We start from the raw sequence: 17,847 nt of genomic DNA, 5'->3' as shown, positions 1-17,847 counted from the left end.
TTTTGACGTTGGTTACAATTATACCAAATGTCCGTTATGCCAAATGACCGTTATGCCAAATGGCCTTTATGCCAAATGACCTTATGCCAAATGGCGTTATGCCAAATGACTTTATGCCAAATGGCCCGCTCCCTTATCAAGGCATTTGAAATCATGTCACAATCGTCAAATATGTGTGAAAAGTATCTGTATAGAAATGTGCGGCCATCGTGATTTTTTTCCAACACGGTCGAAAGCGTACAACTCAGGATACAGGGGTCATTTTAATGTGAACAAAATCAGCTTGGTTTATGTAGTCCTATTATAATAACATGCAATGCATGCTGGTTCATTAATTTATTCCAAAAAATATTTAAAAACCTCTCTTGTTGTACGGATAATTTGCAGACACCCTGTATTGGAATATATGCAGGTTATAGAGGCTTACGGAATTTATAAAGCAAACATTTATTCTAATTTTAAAAATGTCCCAGTTCCTATCATGCTATTCGCTTTGAACATGTATGAAAGTAAGGGGTACCCAATAACGGTTTCGCCAAGGGCGCTGGGAGTCCGCGTTACGGCTCTGGTTAGGGGCGTCAAATTTGACATAAATCAATTTATGTGAATCATGTACGACCAAATCTGCAAAGATTTCGGTCCAAAACTGCAATGATTTCGGTACAAAGTGCGTTTAATTAGAAAATAATATATGCTCGCTGGTTTAAGTCACGGTTTTTATTATATCGCTGTGGTTCTATCACAAACGCCCGAATGACATGAACCCGAGTTCCATTCGACCGAATGACAAACGCCCGAATAGACCAGATGCCCGAATAGACCAGATGCCCGAATAGACCAGATGCCCGAATAGATCATTTTCCAGAATGGACCATTGACCCGAATGTATCGAATGTCCACACCAATCGTTTAGTAAAATTGAGTTATTCGTCTATTGGTGTCATCTATTACAAAGCGTGAATAATTACTTAACTCCAACTTTCTGCAGCTCACGAGCCAGAAGGCTCTCTCGTCCAGGTTCATTTAGGTTCCTGACATTCCAGGTACCGAGTTTCCAATCATAGCCCTTATTTCGTTGCCGGGTCGGTTGCCAAAAATAACGTCCTTTTTTCTACCCAACCCTTATCTGGTGGTCTTGTCATCTGTCGACTTGCGAAAGCGTGGGATAGGAACTTGTGAGAACCAGAGCTATATTGGACCGTCTTTCATTGGTGTCAACTCACCATTTTGCAATCCGAATAATTACTTATTTCATCTTAATTCGCATTTGTCCGGAATAAAGCACATGCCATAGCCATAAAGAAGGCAGAAATATGCTAATATGCTCTCATGCTAATGGAAATTATGCAGACAAAGATCTGCCTTGATCAAAACGCCTTGGCCTAATAGCAGCTCATGGGTCTCATCCTAAACCTTGTAGGTCATTAAGTAAAAGTTACAAAAAAGATAATTGGGACAAAAGTTCCAAATATTTTAAGTTTCTTCTAGGTTTTATTCTAGGTTTTCATTCTTTTAACCTTCCGGGACTCGCTTGGTCCAGGATTACTCGCGCAGTCCCGCTTCTGTTGTGAACGAGAAGTGTGCTTTTTTCGAAGGTGTTGTACTTTTTACAACGGCGCGAGTCCCCGAAGGTTAATTATGGGCTGTTCTTTCGCGTTTTGCATATTGATGTGTAGGTTTGTGTTTCACCTGATTAATTCTAGAATTTTCCCTTCTAGGGAAGAACATAGGATGCATTCTGAATTTTTTTCTTCTTTCAGCGTTACTTTTGTTTTTTAGAGTTATTTAGTCAAATCAACATTTTCATCAAGGTGATCATAAGATTAAGATATTTTTTTTCGTTCTTTCGACCTTACGTCCTAGATCCATATACTTTCCTTGATTCGAGCAAATGCAAAATATAGGGATCATTTATTTTTTTGATTAACTTCAGTGGGAAATTATTCTTCAAACAAAATTCTGTTCGATTGTATTACCAATTTCGGGCGTGTGGTCAATTCGGGCGAATGGTCCATTCGTTCAAATGGTCGTTTCGGGCATGTGTTACATTCAGACGTTTGTCACTCGGGCGAATGGCATTCGGGCGTTTGTGATAGAATCATCGCTGTTGGTTATCACACTCAGGCCTCATCTCAATTCGTCGAATAAAAATAAATGAAAAAAAATACCGTTCCATTTTCCACATCACGTGTTATTTATTTATTTATTTATTTATTTTGGGAGGAGGGAAAAGCCCTTTTGAGTTGAGCATACTTATTTAATACTTATGTCATTTTTATGAACAAGAAAAAAAGCATACACGTTCATAAATTCGAGAGCTAACAAGATCCCGGTGTATTTGATTCACTTTTCGCAGAATGTGTTGGAAATCTTGACCGTGTTTCCAAATATTTTAGCTAGTTTACGAATTCAAGTGAAAATTATCTAGAATAAGAAAAGCGTCTATATTTGATTTCCGTTATTTTATTTTGATTAAAAAAAAAAGAGAGCGATCCTTTTTTGTCTTTGTTTAAGTAATTTTTAATTTTAAAATTAAGTTCATCACTATTGAGAGCGATCCTCAGCTCAGGTTCGGCGACTTAGAAGCTGGACATATTTCCCATAGTTCAAATGAAAATTGACTATGTGTTGGGTATTCTTGTAGAACATCGAGTTTAGCTTAAAAAATTATACAGAAAAGAATTGTTATGTCATACCGGATGTGGTGCGCTCGATTCCCAAATCTCAACCCAACCAAGGGGATTTTCGAGTTAGAAATTTTCTCGTCTTCTTTTTACTTCGTATCTGATAACAAGAACATGTCAGCCTCGTCGCTTTAGCCATCATTAAGCATTTCCAAAATTAACTGCAAAAAAATTTCTTTCCCAAAGCTACCATTTATGCACTCGTATCATTAGCACAAACACTGTCACTCTTCGAGAGATCGAAAAATATTCCCATTCGCTAAATTCTCTAGACATGATCAGCCGAGAATACTGGTCTTACAACTAATTTATGGAAGGCGGCCTCAAATTTTTTTGTATAGCCAGAATCTGGATAGACGAAGCATTTTTCCATATAAATTCATTTTTTGGTGTTTGGCATCAAACGAATTCATTTCGCAAATTTCTTCCTGATGTTTAATTTACATGTTATGAATTTCTCATATTTAATTATCATTATGTTTTCCTTTTTTTAATTAATTGCAAGGATTTTGGTGACACCAGAAAATTGTTTTAAAATGAATCAAAATTAGTATGAGTTGATTTACACGGCTACGCTACGGATACTTTTTGACATCCACTTTGGAGATTTTTTGACAATCATTTTGACTTTATCCGCAGTTTCCAGAGTGCAATCAATGGTAAAATTGTGGAAAATGATTCTTTTTATTCCAGTATCAAACTGAATAACAGAAATGATTTGTGATCTGGAGTATATTTGATTACAAAATAAAAAAAAGGCAGATATCTGATTTTCAAAATTTTACTCTCATCTCTGCAAGTCTCAGTGAGCATTTCGCTCTTTAAAGGACACTCCTCACTCCTGCTTACGAAGATTTACAGCTGCTAATCGAAATTACACTTCGTTGAACGATATGATAAAATTCTTTTCGATTACAATGCAGTTTTGCCTTGATGATGGCATAGTTATTTCATAGTTAATGATATTATCGCAAAATTAATCTAATCGAAAAAAACATTTCAAGTATTACACCCGATTCTTTTTTTACACGGGGGATGCGTTCCGTGTAAAAAAAAGTTTTTAGTTCAAAATTTGAAAATCCGTGTAAAAAAATCATGCAAAATGAAGCAATTTTGCAAAAATTTTGTGTGGGATTTTTTTTACACGGCCGTGTAAAAAAATCCGTGTAAAAACAGAATCGAATGTTTTCATATTGTCGTTCTCAGAGAACGAACAAAGACGCTTAAACCTGAGCTAACTAGACACGCCAAGGTAATACCTTCAACCCATCCGACGAAAATCATCAGCCAGAAATTCATAAGCTTCTTTCGTTTTTGTACAAATTCCAGATCATTTACTAGTAAGGGTATTCCTAAACTATACACTCTACTAACCAGCCAACTCCTCGAATACTAAAATATATGAATAAATGACTATTATTGTTTATAATAAACTAATAAATAAATCTAATCTATGAACGGTGAGTCGTTGGCATCACTTTAGGTAGATGTCATATCATTCCCTGACCCATACATAGCGGCTATCAATGTGCAATCTACGAAGTACTTCGTTACAACGCAACGCAGCGAAGTGATAAAATTCCTTTCAACTCTAAGCATACGACTCAGAGCTCTTGTACACCATTAATTACATGTTGCTCTTATCTCTGAATGAACAATTTTAAAGTTTTTTGGCTAGTATTCATATTCGTCCTGCCTGAAAGCGAAACACCAAATAATGATTCTACTGTCATTGTCAAAACAAACTGGCAGCTCTACTTTGAATTCTTGAGCTAGGAACTAGAAAATTATTAAATTTTCATTGTGATAACTATTATTTTGGTCTACAAATTTCAGCAGCACAATATAAAAAATAAAAATAGTATATCGTCGAGTTTCAAAGCTTGCAAACAACACGATTTACGATGGTATTATTTTATAGAACTATACGAATCACGAGCCTTAGTAAAAATATGGAAATATTGAAATGTATGGCTATATTTAACAAAATGAACAATACAACATAGAGTAGAGTGAGGCAAGAGTGCGCGTGGGGTAAGAGTACACACTTACCTCATTTCACCGTATTCGGTAAATTTTACCGAAATCTCAACAGCAGAACTGTTCGGTAATTTATTTTACAGATTTTTTGTATTTTTTGTTTCCATTGCTCAACTGTCAAAATCACCGAAAATCAGTTAAATTATTTACCGAACAGTTCTGCTGTTGAGATTTCGGTAAAATTTTACCGAATTCGGCGATTTATTTTAAGTGTGTACGTTTTAGATTTTTTGTTTTAATAAAAAAAGATAAACTAGCAGTACTGCATCAGTTTGACAGGTATTCTGGCCAACTCTTATCATGTGTAATTGTAAACGATTTAAATGAACAACAAGGGAGATATGGAGTTAGATAACTTTTGGGTCATTTTGCTAAAAATAATTGGATTTCCGCAACTAGTATTTCATTACCATATATAAGTTCAATCAGGTGAACATTATACCATTTCGATAAACTCTAATAAAGTACTCTATACAATGTACTTTATGGTACAGAACACCAATCCGGTTGGTATTCCAAGAAGTCAAAACCATTACTTGAATAATTTTTGTGACTGTGGGGTAAAAGTACGCAGGAACCGGTGGGGCAAGAGTAGGCATATGAATCTTCAAGTTATGATGTGAAACCCGTATCTCCGGCCGAAATAAGACTTCTTCCAAAGCGTAAAGATCCACAACTAAGAAAAAAGGGACAGAATTTGAACTTATCACAAGTGTTTAGGATAAGTTGAAGTAATTCGGTGTTAGAAAGGACTTTGCGAATAAAGCACTGAAGCGAAATAATGAAATTGTATTAGGACTTGTTGTACACCTAAACATAGTACGAAAACATAATTTCATCTAAATGATAATTTCTTTTAATCAAAAGAAACATTCATAAATTACGCAACGTTTAGCTGGGAGGAGTTGTGAAATGTGTGACGATCCATATAATTTTTAGAGGATTCATACAAATAGTGTAAGATAGGGGGGGAGGGGTGATGAAATAGCCAAATTTTACGTTACGTGATTGGTGGACTTTCTTTAAGGTCACTCCTGACGGAATCCAAGTTTAAAAGTGCTCGCGTTTTCGGGGGCATACCACTCGATACGGAAGCAACGCACAACTGTCATTTTTATTATTTCACGCATGCTGCGACGCAGCAAAGCTAAATCAACAAAAATGACAGTTGAGCGGCGCTTGTGAATCGAGTGGTGTGCCCCCGAAAACGCGAGCACTTTTAAACTTGGATTCCGTCAGGAATTTATGTAGATCATTAATACCCCGTACATTCCATTGTAGAACACGCAATTTTTTCGGACATATTCTCCCACAAGACATATTAAAATCATCGATATGATTATGGAAATAATTTAACGTTTGATACATTTTTACATTTAATTGAGAGCACAGAGACCTTGACGAACAAGTTAAAAAAAAATTTAATATCATTAGCTTTGATCATTTTCCTTGCGTTTTAGACACAGGGTTCGTTTAGAGGATTCATTATAACGATTAACTAAAATTTTGAAATCCTCCCTAGTTCTAATCAAGTCTGGCTTAGAGTTATCGTCTTTTTTAACCAATATGCCACCTCCTCTAGCAGGCCAGACATACTTTATTTTGAATGACTCCTGGCATTCACGCATTTTTCGTAATAGCTCAGTAGATAAAGCAGACATTTCCTCTCTAATTGTGATGCTTGTTGCCTTGCCATTAACTACTAGAGATGGGTCAATATTAGTTGAGAGCACATGATTGGATAAATGCGTACTCTTATCCCACCCGATGCGCACTTTTACCCCACCGGTGGGGTAAGAGTGCGTTTTTCACTTGTCTTGCAATAAGGGTTCTACTAAAACGAATCTCAATAATTTCAATATTATTTCCACTGGGTAACATAAAGGAAGAGTATATGAATCATCGACACTGACTTGATATGCAGAAGCTTGCTCCATAAGGGCCACATGATCGATTGAAAACTAAGTGCGTACTCTTGTCCCACTCTACTCTAATTGAATCTCAACAGTTTCATGGGTAAAAATGTAAAGTAATGAGGTAAAAAGTTCATTCTCAAATGAATACGAGGATGAAGTTTCAAAAAAGTAGAAAGTTTTAAAAAACGTAGATTTCAGAGATTGAGTTATACTTCTGAAGTAGCTCTAGTAGCGAAAGATGAATTTTATGCATTTTAATAATAAACTTAATTATTACGTGTTCAGTATCGACTGAACAGACTATTTGATACTGAGTTTAATAAAAAATCAATTCATTATTTTTATTCATATATATAAGCAGGGTCGGATTTAGCTTGTGGGAGCCCCAAAATGTACAAAAAAGGTTGGTTTTGATACATAAAATTTGTGGGGGCCCGGGGCCACTGAACCTCCCCCTCCGGCCCTGAATATAAGCCACATAATCAATTTTGATGTCTACATAGTCGTATAACTATGGAAGAGGTTGTCTTTCTTACTTCATCTTTCGCTTATTACAAAACCGCACTTCGGATTTCTTGGCACAGATCTAAGGACAATTGCCTGCAGTGCTGAGAAAAAAATAATAAGCAAAAAATGCATAACAAACTGTTAGATTTTTTTTCCTATTTTGTCAAAAAAACGATGAGCAAAGCTACAAAACAAATACTATAAAGTGTGGAAACTCGTCGTTAGATAAACTCATATTTACCAAAGCTAGAAAAAAATGCACACTCCATAGCATATGCGTCTAGTCGATTTAATATTTTTAGGTAGATGTTTAACCAAACGGAATCTAAATTTAGTTAAGCCGACACAAACATTTTAAATAAAAAGTTTCTCTCCACCCTCAGATTTGTTTGCCCAAAAATAATAATTCTAGGGTGCAACAATAAATTTCCAAAAAATTTCAAGGATTTTCAAAATATTCTTTTACAAATCCGGAGAGATTTTCAATTTAATATTTTTTTATTATCCCCCCTCCACCGCTTGACCTTTTGGAGACCAAAAGGACATACTCTTTATTATGTATTTTTACGGCCTTCTATGGGGTAAATTTTACCTAACTTCAAGAAAATTTTACTTAATTTTGGCATCCCACTCTGAACTCTAGGGTTTATGTTTAAGGAGTGAAAAATACAGAAAATTATATTTTTTAAACGTGTAGCGAAAAAAGAGAGTACACTAAGAAAGCCTCTCTTTCGGGCATACCACGTTTTTAAAATTCAGGTTAAAATTTTGTCTGTTACGCCCTTTTCAAAGTTGGGCTAGATATATTAAGATGCTTCAACTATGTTAAAATTCAATAAAACTTGTTCTCCTCACACCAGCAATCGATCGTTTTGTATTACGCTGAAAAATTATAGAAACCGAATTTCCAGTGATCATACTGAATGCCATCATGTAAAACGTGTTTGAGCTTGTTTTATCTTTACCATGCTCCAGGAATGTTGAATTGATTAATAATGAATAGTTCACGTGTGAAATTATAATCTGTAGGTTAGTCCATGCTAAAGCTATACATCGACATGTATAGATTCCAGTTAAAGGGGTATTTATTTCATTGGCTTTCAAGAATAGATTGTTTTATTTAGGGATGTTTATTTGGTGTAATTGTTTGAAGCTGAAAAAAATAGTTTTGCAAAACAAAGTACGATTTTATAACATCAATAAATTGATAGAACAGTCTTACTATACACGTAGTAAGTGATATAAACACACACACATACAAAAGGCATCAACAGATTCCACAGAACGAAAATTACTGATTAATTGTTCTACCTAACAAAGGAATCGCATCGGATACTTGAGGTAATGTTTCCGCCACTAAGTTCAGGAATACAGTTAGTGATAGAAGAATGGTCACGCCTGAAAAATCAAAAATATTTTATAATGAATTTAATTAGCTTTTTAGCAATCGTATTTAATAAAATAACACTTTACACGAAATATATAACCGTTCGAAAAATGTAACATTTTTTTCAATTTTCATTTCTTTTATTCATTTGGGTTGCATTATTGGTCTTATAGAAGCATCAATATTAAGCAGTAATTATTCAATTACTGACAGGTTTACCCAGCAGACTTTCTTCTGTTTAGGTGTCAGGAAAGTGCGTTATGTAAACTGCTCATACAAATCGTAATTTTACGGATTATAACGGAAATAATAGCGAACAAAACTATTCAATGAATGAAGAAAATCCACCTATCCGTTCTCACAAATCAATGAATTTGTTACATTAAAATAAAAATAAAACTTAAGAAAGTGAATGAACCGTTTGTTTGAGAAACTGCATATGTAACATCTTTGGCCAAAATTTTTATATATTTTGAATCCTCGTCCAAAAATACGTATTCTGGCAAAAAATACGAAAAAAAAATTTTGTTCAGGAATGTATGACATTTTTTTCGTTTGTTTGAGAAACTACATAAGTCCACGCACTTTGAAAAGCAATTGTGGAGTACTGTTTATAGTTTTTGCACTGGAAGTGCTCCAGGGTGTTGAGTTTTGCCAAAAACTATTGATCTGCATCGAAAAAATCGAAAGATTCGGTGCCAATTTGTTCAAAAACAGTTTTTTGTTGTTTTCTTGAAATAGTGTAAAATGGATTTATGCAGTTTCTCAAACAAATGATTCAAATTTAGATTATATACTGCACGATAGCATTTTCTTCTTCTATCTTTAACTTTATAACAAAAAGTACCTTAAATACTGAAGTATAGTACCAGTAAAAGAAACAAAACCGTTTTCAATCTGGGATGATGTTTGGGGATTAACAAATTTCAATCAAAACTCAGAAAAAGCAAATATAACAAATATCCACTCGTAGTTTGTTAACCAACGATTGAAACACAACAACTGCGTGGTTTAATGTACCATTTTTGCATTCGTATTTCATGAGTCTAACACGATAATACCTTTATGCCCAGGGAAGTCGAGAAAATTTCCAACACAAACATTTTGCTAGGACGGACCGGGAATCGAACCCAGCATGTAGGACAAAAACAAACAGTGGGTAGTGTCTGACATAACCGCGAAGTGGACGTAGGACTGTAGATATAAAAAATCGACGATAACTATAAAAGCCCAAGCATTAATATAACAATTTTGGGGAACAATTTAGAAATAAATATCTCAAAAAAAGCTATCAATCGATTTTCCATCAAATGTTGGATTTTTTGTCATTGATAAAAAAAAAATATGTAGAAAAACATTGCTTGATACTTTGTGACTTGACCGGGATTGGTTACATCTGAAAGTTTTACTGGCTTTGACAAGAATAGAAATTTTCAATAGCTTATCGTTAATAATATTAAGTTTCAATGAAATTCCCAAATTGATGGAGAGTGTCCGAGTCGATTGATATATAAATTTTCAAAATCTATCGAAATATGAGTAACGCTCGAAATCTTCCCTTTCAGCGTAACGCTCTCGATTTCCAAAAAAAAAATAACACCCAGTAAAGTGAAGACAAAAAGTTAGTCCTACGTCAAAACAGGGATGATATTACGCATGTCGGTTCGAAAAGTGTGTATCCCAAAATCCACATAAAATTGATCGTATAAAATAAAATAACGAGCAAAAGGCGATCCAAGTGTCCAAATCAAAGTGTCAACATCCAAAAATGGCTACCTCAATGGCCGTGCTAGCACATCTGAAATCTATTTTTTCGTGTATGCTGCAAGTGAGCAAAGGAGAAAAACTACTTTTCGCTTTTGCCTGTCGTTTGTTCCTGGAGTTATATACCCCAAAAAGCGCGATGTAGTTTTAAAATTGGATTCCAACGCGATTCACCTTAAGTAAAATACAAAGAAACATCAAGGTAATTTATTATCGACACTTTTTTTGGTTTTAAATTATTTAGTTCAAAATTGAACGTTGATCTGTGGCATAAACTCGAAACACATTGAATTTTGATTATTTGTCGTATCTCAATTGACAAAACATATCGGCATATTGTTTAAATTGGTTGCATCTGCTCAATAAAAATATTCCTATTTATAGCTTTGCTTGAATATAGTTTTATAATTTGGTTTTATATAAATAAACTGCCAATCCATGCGCTGAAGGATGCTTCTGCTTTTTTTATTTCACACCTATTAATTTATAGTATAACAACATCGGTACAAAACAAGATACCGTTACACTTAATATATTCAAACAATACACAAACTACTCTGTTGCACTCGCGTCCAGGCCCGGATACTTCGTTTGACCCAGGAAGTTTTTTTAAACTAATTTTATTTACTAATTATCTAATACTCGCATTCATCTTTTAGAATAGGTACTCCGTGTATTCTTAACACTATCATCCTTATTTGCTTATTTGCTGATACATTTTGAGTTATTATTAATACATTTCAATTGCCTCTGGCAGCTGGGATTTTTCTCTGGTTGAGATGAACCATGTAGGAATAACAATGTTTTAAACTTGAACTAAATTTAACCTAATTTATACTAAGAGTACAAGGAGCTAATCGTTGCAATAGAATCAACATTCAATGTGATTTTTAAAAGTTATTTTTCATCTAGCAGAAGTCCTAAATATTTAGCTTCGCTAGACCAATTATTTGGAACCCCATTCATAGTGATAATATGTCTGCTAGAAAGTTTTAAATAAGAAGCTTTCGGCTTAATGTGGAAAAATTTTAAGCTGATTTTTGGAAGTATTTTCCATTTTTCAAGTAAGTGGAAAAAATATCCAAACTTTTTTCAATCTACTACAAACGACACGAAGGCTTTGCCCTTTGGCTGCAAGGCCCGTATCATCTGCAAACCAAGATTTTTGACACCCTGGTGATAAAACAGTCAGAAATAACAATGTTATAGGCCCTAGCACTACCGTTATTTTGCGTTAACGAATGGGTATAAAAATCATTCATTCGTCGGTGAATTTTCAGAAACGATATTGAGCCTCTTGCACTTTTGTTGAAGTGAACTAAATAAAATTCTTGGGAAATCCCTCTCTGAAAAGAATTAGAGTGGAATTTCTTATTCATTTTAATTACTTGGACTGGTGCAAATCCAAGCAATTGTGAAATTTCCATTTTGATCTCATCCAGTGATTTATTATTGCTGGGGAGACCTTTTAGGACGATTTTGAAAATCGTTCAGTCTTGTCGTCGTATGTGAAAAACTTATGTTGCTTCTTCGTAGTCAAGTACTGAAGAAGACGATTGCGATCTTCAAAGGATCCCGGCGAAACACGGCAGACACCCTTCCTAGCAATCTGAAATGAAACCTTTATCCCCTGAAGGTTACTTTAAATCTCATTCCGAAAACCAGAAAACTCGGCAACAGATACCACAATTGGCTGAATGCTTTGCTTTTTCGCATGAATCGACTCACATGGGCTAGAGATAGATTCAATTTGCTGAATTTCATCATGAATCCAATCGAACTGATTGCTCAGTTCGATAGGAGAAGAATTATTTACAACTAGCAGGCCCGACGAACTTCGTTTCGCCTTGAATTCATTTATTCTCTGCTTAGTTCTCGAGCCCAAATTTCTGTTTCCTTTGTATGGGAGCCCCCTTTTCAAAGAAGGGATGGGTCTCGAACCATCTTAGGAACCTTCCCCGACCCCAAAAACCTCTGCATACAAATTTTCACGCCGATCGGTTCAGTAGTTTCGGAGTCTATAAGGTTCAGACAGACAGAAATTCATTTATATATATACATATATAGATGTTAGAGTTAAAAGGAATATCTGAAGTCTACAACTTCCTTCTATTTTTTCTGCGCTTTGGCAGGACGGTCTTAAAACCTTGTTTCTTAGAAGGAAGTGCAGAATTCAGAGACTCCCCTTTCCTCTTGTTTTGTTAATGCTTTTTGCTTAGCGCTGAGACGTGACCTTCTAAGAGGTTTTTTTCTCAGACAACGGTGCCCTGCAGGATTACCACCGCTTGTCGAAATTTTACTTCCGCAAACGGGTCCAACTGTGGAAATTCAAATAGCTTCAGGTAGTAATAAAAACTTACTTCAGCAAAGAGAAAAGACAACCACACAGTACACAAGCACAATGCGGTCTGATGCTTCAGCTTGCTTACCTCCGGTATGCGCTGAAGGTTATCTCTCGCTCTCGAGCGGTCAGCATACTAAACATGGAGAAAGCTATCTCTTATTCTCTGTTTATATTCCGTTTGACAGAACAAACACGATGACCTACGGAACCATTCGAAATCTTATACTGCGAACGAAATACATATTGCCCTTTTAACAATTGTTTAGGTTTATGTGGAAATCCTACTCACGTCGTTTTCGAACTAAGCACTGTCAAACGCATTGAGACTATGACGAAAACCAACTATTTTTATTGTTAACTATCAAATTTGCTGACTGTCAGATACAAGCCCAATCAAAATTAGGTAATTAAAAATAAATATTGTATGGAAAAATTAGATAACCATAATGTGCACTAGCCTCCCAACAAACAACATCGAACTTTGTGGTCATATGGCTACCACTTCTGCTTCATGCGCAGGAGGTCGTAGGTTCAATCCTAGGCCCGTTCAACCTTCCTACTTTGTATCTATTGTTGTCATGTTCTAGCAATCGCTAGAACTGGAAATAAACTTTTGAACTTTATACCCGTTTCCATATCTATTTTTTTTAAATGTGGCAAATCACCCTAAGTTGGTTGCAAATAAATTTGATCAAAAAAAATAATCTCAACAATATCAAATTCTTACATTATATTTTTCGTGTTCTGTCTGAAAATAAGGTTACTAAACAAAACTAATGAAAAGTGAAGATTTCCGCACATTGTAACAAAATTTAAATTGAAAATCAATTTCAAAAACAGATATTCATAACAAATTAGAATATTGTTAAGAAAATTATTTTGAGCTTTTTAGTGGAATGTCTTCACTTGTCATAAGACGAGTTTGTACAATCTTATTTAATTCCACCATTTAATTGTACCTTGACAGATACGTATTTCGACCTCAACAGTAAGGTCGTCTTCAGTGTCTCGTAGTCGAGTCAAGTACGAGACACTGAAGACGACCTTACTGTTGAGGTCGGAATACGTATCTGTCAAGGTACAATTAAGTGGTGGAATTAAATGGGATTGTACAAACTCGTCTTATGACAAGTGAAATTAGAATAATTTGATTAGTTTACTGTTTACAACATGCACCTTATACTTCAATTATTCAATCAATAGTTAGAGTAAAATGTTTTTACTTTTGGCACTCTATTTATTCGATATTCTTAGTTATGCTAGCAGTGAGTATCTCTTTAAAATGGAAAACACCATGTTTGAATCATTAATTTGACGTTTTATACAAGCACTTATCCAAGTAAAACCATACAATGCCCGGTAAAGCAATCAGAAAACGTTCCTTAAGAAATGTTTCCTACATTAACGCTAAAATGCTGAATATTATACAATTTACATAAAGTTCACCCATTAGCCGCATGGTATCATTTGCTGTTGGAGTTAACGGAACAGTAATCAATGTTCACTTTCCACACAAATGTTGAATATTCTGCATTAACACGAAGAAGGTCTACAAATCAAGAAAAATGTATCTTCGTGGTTCACAAATGGCAAATTAAATTATATACCGCACAAAATGTAGACAAAGAATGATGTGTTGAAGGAAATTCATTATTCAATATTTATTATCTTCATTTATGATTTCATCTACTAAATTCAGATGGTTTTCAAATTAGGAAAATAAGCAGGTTGACGATATATTTGGTAATGCGACGGACTTGCTTCATATTTCCAACCATTTCGTGCTTTACTTTATAGAACTGAATGAACTGATTCAATTGATCATTTCTCATTTCACTTTGCATGACAAAAATAAACCAAGATAAAAACTTAACATGGGCACACTTAATACCTTAGAGTTTGGACACCCTGGAGCCCGATATTGCATATATAAAGGCGTTTGTTGTATTATATTGCATATAACTAATCAATCCGGTATAACTTTTCTAGTTTAAAACTTTTAAATGAATTTGATTGCTTGCTCTTAAATTTTATCATAGAACACATGTTTGATTTGAATTTGCCAATAGCCAAATGATTTATTAAATCAGGCAGTACCAAGTTTAGTTGAACATACTCAATAATGATTTGTACTTTGTTAATTTATCTTTAACGTAAACCTGTTAATCAAGATATTAGTTTTGTTAAATACGGAAAAATGACTTTCAAATTATTTTTTCATCCGAAAAGCAATAAATGAAGCTTCAAAAATATTCAAGAAATAAAATCTATACTGTTTGATCTTGAATTCAATTTTACTTTTCCTTCCAACAAAAGCATGTTTAGAGGTGAAATCATTTTTATTGTTTTCCATTCCTGTCCTGTATTCTTGAAGAACTGTCAATAAAAAGCCCATCCTGCCACTAATGTGTGAGTCGCCTGCGTGATATGATAATGGTCATGGTATTGGTCGCAGTCTGGGATAACCATATAAATGGTATAAATGTATAATCATCATAATGTGCAATAAAATATGAGCTTCGTTGCCTAAAAGATTGGTTATTTGAGTGTGGTGCCCTCTAAAACATGATTCAGAACCAAATTGAGCATACGCCCATTTATGCATTTTGAGACATTAGTTCCTAAACTAAACATCAATATATTATGTAACAAACATTGTTTTTTTTTTTCTGTAAACCAATTCTCGAGTTCAGGAGAATATATCTAATACGGGGACTATTTGCTATCCATCCTGACAGATATACAAGGTGATTTGAATTATAATGTGGAACGTCTTTGAGTCTGAAATGAAACTGAATCTACCGGACTTGAAAACACATTTTGCAGTATAGAAACAAATGAAATAGAAATAAATGTATCGTTCCGAGATCCAGTAGATACCATGATGTGAACTACGTATTAGTATTTTATATGTTTTACTGTTTCAGGCAAGTAGATATCATTTTTAGGTAAAAAAAACCTTCAACACATTCGTTACAATATGCTTGAACTTCATTAATATTTCTTCAAAACGTTCCATTGAAATTTACCTATATTGATAACATGAAAATAATAACTTTCTTTCCTACTAAAAATTCAGACTGATTTCATTGCCCATCAGTAAAATAATGAAAAGCTCACACAGAAGTCATACGTTTGGCAAGACATTCAAATGGTATGAATATTCTTTGAAATGTTTTGTTTCACTTTTTAATACATCAAAAGTGACGTCGATTGGTTATACGATAACCTAGCTGAACAATACCAAATGGAATCAACTATGGGTAAATCATGCATCAGATGTCAAATAAATTATCAAAGATCAAAATGCACATGAAATTCAATATGTTTTTTTCAAGCTCGACCTGATTTACTATTCATTTGCTATGAATTCATATAGGGGAACAGACGGCTTTGACAGGTTTTGTTCTATTATTGGCAGGGGTTTTTTTTTCGACCGAAATTTATGAAATTTGGCCACATATATTTGAGCATAATCAGTCATAAAAAAAACCCCTGATAATAATAGAACAAAACCTGCCAAAGCCGTCATTACCCCTACTTTGCTCCGCTTTGTAAAAACAGAGGAAAAAATATACACTCCAAATATTCTGCAAACATATGTCGATTTGATGGTTCACAAACAGATTCACGATACATGAGAGTCGCCTCTATATAGGGTATTTGAACCACATAAGGAAAACTCTTTTTCTTATTTCTGGTTTTGGGAGCTCTAATTCGGGTCCACACAAAATTTCCAATTGAATTCTAGGAATTATAGATTCATTTAGTATCAAGGATGATATTTACCTAAAGTCAATTTTTCACCAGAGTCCGGCGGCAGCGTGAAACCTAATAGAGCCATTGAAGATATCAAAACGCACGGAACAATGAGGTTGAAAAAATAGTAAAGGGTTCGTCTGCGAATTTGTATGGTGAACGTTATATCAACATAAGGTTCGGGGCAGCATTGATATGTTATTGTGTTCTTCTTTCCCGGCATTCCTAAGGACATAAACCAAATATGAATAAACTCAATCTATAGACTACTCAATAAATAATTTGAATACCTACCTATTAAATACCACTCGCCATTAGTTATAAAATCAGACAGATCACCTCCTTCATCAGAATTCAGCACTAAATCGAGCTGAAATTAAAAATTTAGAGCAAATGCATCCAAGCAAAAATAATTCTATGTTACCTGGTTTCCGTCATATGTCCAACTACCAAACTTCATTTCACAATGTTGATCATCAAAAGGGAACCACGTGATATCTATTTTACAGGTGCTTTTGAAGATACCAGGAGGTACATATAAACAGCTGCCGTTATTTTTTACCACAACGTTCGTATGGTACGTGCCATCGAACCCTTCATCAGCACTGAAATAAAAGAGTTCCGAGTTACTTCCTTGAACATTACATTGACCGTTTTGTTTGCAGCAAGTGCTGCTTTAGGGAACACCATATCCAACAGGTAATCTAACCGATTTCGAACACTGATAGTTTACATAGTAGTTTACAATGATAGTTTATACATACTGCTTTTATACGCATAACTGTTCAAAATTCGCTTTGGTTCCTATGTACAAATCGTTCTTATACATAAGTACATTTCTTACAATTACGAAAAAATAACAAAAACCTGTTTTAAAACTAGATAGCATCGTCTGTTCTAATTTCTTCGATTTAAATCAGTAAGTAGTGGTGAGTTCCCACATATATAGTTTCTCAAACGAGTTTTCATTACCAACGAACCGATGTGTCACCCCAAAGAAAATAATTCATATTTGTTGCCTACGATGCCATGATGAAAAATCATCGAACTCTACCGCCACCTTCTAAAATGGATCACGAAGTTTTCGTAACTCAACCTGCGTATATTCACATTGCAATGGAGCTAGTTTGACAGGAGCCCGGTGGATGACCGTTAAAGAGTGATGGGCAGTATTAGGGCTTCAGTGACACATCGATTCGCCGGTGGTAAAATTTCAGATAATGATAATTTTAAAAAGGTAACCATACACACGGTCAAGCATGTTTAACAAACATTGAATACGCCCACAGGAATAAAGAGAAGTTTACGCCGTTTGACAAACCGATTGACCAACTTGGTTCGTGAAACAGCTCTAAACACTAAAATATATTGAAAGTGTAGAGAAGATACCAAAAGGTAGGTTGCACGGGTTGTGATAGGAGGAATGACGGCTTTGGCAAGTTTTGT

The 17,847-nt window shown here is 34.7% G+C and overlaps 1 protein-coding gene across 11 annotated transcripts in view; it reads right to left on the bottom strand.

Moving 5' to 3' along the window:
• LOC134211790 (neuronal acetylcholine receptor subunit alpha-7) overlaps positions 1-17,847 on the bottom strand; it is a 93,874-nt gene that overhangs the window by 46,119 nt on the left and 29,908 nt on the right. For 10 of the 11 annotated variants that reach the window (XM_062689017.1, XM_062689023.1, XM_062689013.1 and 7 more), the window contains 4 exons: positions 16,826-17,006; positions 16,696-16,771; positions 16,432-16,626; positions 8,459-8,545 (listed from right to left, as the gene is read on the bottom strand). In XM_062689017.1, the coding sequence (XP_062545001.1) occupies positions 8,459-8,545; positions 16,432-16,626; positions 16,696-16,771; positions 16,826-17,006 (539 nt within the window). The remainder of the gene's footprint in view (positions 1-8,458; positions 8,546-16,431; positions 16,627-16,695; positions 16,772-16,825; positions 17,007-17,847) is intronic. The other variant, XM_062689022.1, reaches the window with a different exon arrangement.

This window comes from Armigeres subalbatus, chromosome 2, assembly GCF_024139115.2.
Source record: "Armigeres subalbatus isolate Guangzhou_Male chromosome 2, GZ_Asu_2, whole genome shotgun sequence".
NCBI classification, from domain to species: domain Eukaryota; kingdom Metazoa; phylum Arthropoda; class Insecta; order Diptera; family Culicidae; genus Armigeres; species Armigeres subalbatus.
Note: the sequence above shows the minus strand (reverse complement) of the source record. Positions and strands in the feature narration are given on the sequence as shown.